The sequence below is a fragment of the Branchiostoma floridae genome, chromosome 7 (genome assembly GCF_000003815.2).
Source record: "Branchiostoma floridae strain S238N-H82 chromosome 7, Bfl_VNyyK, whole genome shotgun sequence".
Lineage (NCBI taxonomy): Eukaryota > Metazoa > Chordata > Leptocardii > Amphioxiformes > Branchiostomatidae > Branchiostoma > Branchiostoma floridae.
This window is the reverse complement of record NC_049985.1, coordinates 15,107,803-15,111,438: the sequence shown is the minus strand read 5'-3', so window position 1 is coordinate 15,111,438 and position 3,636 is coordinate 15,107,803. Positions and strand designations below refer to the sequence as shown.

Genomic DNA, 3,636 nt, shown 5'->3' with positions numbered 1-3,636 from the left:
TTATTAGAGAAAGTCGTGTTTTTTTTAACTAACAGTTGCCCCCTTTCTCCGTTTCCGGCTATACTTGCAACTCACCCAACATTATATCAAAACTTATATGCTAGCTTATTGTTATAGTAATCAGTATGTTAACTCTATGCCTTAGATTTTTTACTTTGTGTAATAGTTGCGGCCATACATTTTGCCGTGTACAATTGCCGTACAATCAAGTTGATCATGATCGATTTTATGCCATTCCCTGTGCATAACCTACAGCATGAACGCATCAAACACCTCGGTGGCACTGCTGCCGGAGGACGGCTGCAACAGCACCAATGTGACCGACATGCCTCCGTACTATGAGGATTACGACTTGCCCGAGTTCGCTCCCACAGAAACAGACGCAGAGGTCTCCGTAGGCCTGAAGGTATGGCACAGAGTCAGTGTTATCCATAACAGAGGGTCTGCATGGGGAGTTCCGACAACGATTTACGCTGAATTTAAAAGAACCCCCTACGTATTACGCTAAATCAAGGAAGGCAATTACGCTAAATTTGGTCGCCTCGCTACGAATTACGTAGATAAGATGGTTTTCCCTACGAATTACGGGAAATAAAATTGGCTGCCTACGCCTTACGTAAAAGAGCATGCAGACCCTCATAACATTGTCAGTTCCTCTTTCACCTTTCCACTTGTCGTATAAGCAAGTAATTCCACAATCTTTCCACTGTAAAAACGTCTGTCTCTAGGAATGATCATTGAGAAAATGAATGAACTCATCGACTGAAGGTATAATAAGAAGATTCTGCGTGATTGAAGTCGTCAACAGTGGTGGCAATGCATAACTTTTTCACTTGAAGAATCTATATGACTTTTGAAGCAACGCTACGTTATGGCGTTTTAAGAACTAAGCTATAAGAAATGTAGCTACAGTTTAATGAACAATTGGAACGTTTGAACAAAACAAAACGGAACTAAAGTGTTGTTTCACCTCCCACAGGTGTTCTTGGGGATTGTCTACTGCCTGATAGTGATGACGTGTGGCTTCGGTAACCTCCTGCTCATCTCAGTCATCGTGTGGTTCAAGAAAGCCCGCACCATGACCAACACCCTGATCGCCAACCTCGCCCTGTCAGACTTCCTGGTGGCCGTCTTTTGTCTGCCCTTCAACCTCGACTACTACATCATCAAGTCCCGGATGTGGACCCACAGTCACGTGACATGCGTGGCTGTCCACTTCCTGCGGCAGACCTCGCTCTACGTGTCCACCAACGCACTGCTGGTGATCGCCATCGATAGGTACGTGTACGTCATGTAACTATGAAAAGATGTCAAATAGCTACTACATTAGCGTGAAAGTTCATCTGAATTGGTCAATCACATTGATGAGAATTTAAACTACTCGCCACCAAAAAACTGAAAACTAAAAGAATTGCTCAGTCGTCTTCAGCAATCTAGCCCAATCGCTCTGGGCACGTGATTGTATGCATATGTGACGTCAGCAATGGGTCAAAGGTTGTTGGAAGTCGACATCACCCCCGTCTCGGTTGAGAGAAGGTTGGTACACCCTGATGTACATGCACTCATTTAGCTTTCTCACTGAAAGCAATTATGTTCAGTATCCAAAAGATGAACAAACTGCAACGAACCTGCTACTACCTATCTGTCATTAGTAACAATTTCCAACCTTCAGAAATTTGGCAGAATGGACTAATATATCAGCCTTATAAATAGAAGAAAATATTGTACACGGCTCTATGCCCTACCAGCTCGCCAGATGCGCCCACATTCAGTCAGTATATATACATTTATGTATAAAGCGATGGATATGGCAACAGAAATAATTCATACGGTTCTCAATATTAATTTCTCGGTGAGAAAATCATTCATACAAAATTTTATCCGACTGACAGATTGAGTGACAGTTGGGGACATTATTTTACATCAACAAACGTCCCGTTAGTCTTTGGAGTCCGAAACGCTGATCTATCAACGTTACACGTTTGAAATAATCACCTCTCGCTGGAATAGTGTAGCAGCTCCCGCGTTCTGACATCGCCTGTATCCGGTGTATCAAGTACTCCATCGTGACATTTGGATCTGACATCTCTTCAAGTAAAAAACTGTCACTTGTGATACGATGCAGCTTATCAGTACCATCGGTGTTCTGGAACCAGGATCTACTAGTATTTTTTGTATGTCATTGACTTTGCGCCAATAGAACATCTCAAACAAATCACACGAAGGCGCGCATATTTACGTCCCTACATACTCTTTATGGCAGCCAGCGATCGAAGAAAAAGTTCGTCATTATAGCGGATCCAATTAAAGACTAAATAAAAGTATGATAGATTGCCAACCAAAAGTGAGATCAATTTGATACAATCAGGAAATCGTAGTATGTCTTTACAGTTGATTGCAGCAAGCGCAACTTGACGTTGCGTATACAATGTATCATCTAATCAATTTGTTCTTATGTATGAGACTTACTGTATTTGATTAGAGGACGTCGTTTTCTATAGCTAACAGCTACTCCCTCTCTCGTTCACTCATGTGGATGTAGAGAGTTACTCATGCATTGTGGTGATGTACGTAGGCAAACAGTATCCGGTCATTTCTCACCTGGTTAGTTCCAGGCGCATGTTACGGCAACTATCTCCATGGACCTATCCTTCATTGCCACGTAGCTATCAGTCTGGTCTTTCGAGACTCTTATAATTAATATCAGACGCCTTCCAAGTTTTTTTTAAGAAAGTCGTGAAGTGCGTACCTAAGGTAGACTGAGCCAGCATATTTCGTAATACGTGAACATATCTTTAATGGCAAAGCCAATGAAGGTTAGACATCCAGGTGATAAGATACGCAAACTAGCAGTTACAACTGTATAGATTTTAAAAACGGCCAGAAGTTCTAGGTAACATCTACTACCTTTTGTTAGTGAAACTGAGCAGATTTAGAGATCAGCAGGTTTTAATCAGATTATATAGATGAATTGATGATAGCTTTGGTTCAAAACTGTTGTTGAATAATGTTCACCTGCTTGAGTAACTGATATCTTAACGGCAATGATCTTGAAGAGTTTGCCTGGTTGTGGTCGTACTTAATTCACCGTTGCACGTCAGTACAAATCTGATTAGAGTTCTGACGCAGACTTAAGCAATACTATTGATTTTCAAGCCGGTTCCTTTGATGAAGTGCAGGTTTGTAAGTAAGACATAACATTCCTTAGCACAAAGTCGATAGCTTCTAGAAACACATCTGCCTGTTATGCTGACGTTGATTAAGGATGTGTATTCATGACGACGTTTTGGGTGACCTTGAAGGCCTCTGGTAATTGGTTATACTTGATGTTAACGGCCGTCTCCGTATGCACCTGATCCTTTATAAGCCGTGCCTAATGGTGCCGAGAGTCCTGTGAGATTGCCCTATGTACATGCTGCAGGACATGAGTTCAAGGAGAGTCATACATACATATACATGCCCTAGCAGGTTACTCGCCCTTTCCACTAGAATCCGAGGGACCGAAGATTTGAGGAGATCCGCCAGCCATCCGCCATGCAAATTGATGGTGGCAAGACTTTTTCACTGGTCAAATGGGTATAAATCCTGGCATTTTTGAGGTGAATGTTAGTTCCTTCGAATTCTTTCAGACGCTCT

The 3,636-nt window shown here is 42.2% G+C and overlaps 1 protein-coding gene across 1 annotated transcript; it reads left to right on the top strand.

Moving 5' to 3' along the window:
* Window positions 1-252: 252 nt before the first annotated feature.
* LOC118420072 (prokineticin receptor 1-like) lies at window positions 253-1,297 on the top strand. Its single transcript, XM_035826776.1, has 2 exons — window positions 253-406; window positions 980-1,297. Exons 1-2 carry the CDS (start codon window positions 257-259, stop codon window positions 1,295-1,297), a joined length of 468 nt encoding a protein of 155 aa, XP_035682669.1. The 5' UTR covers window positions 253-256.
* Window positions 1,298-3,636: the final 2,339 nt, after the last annotated feature.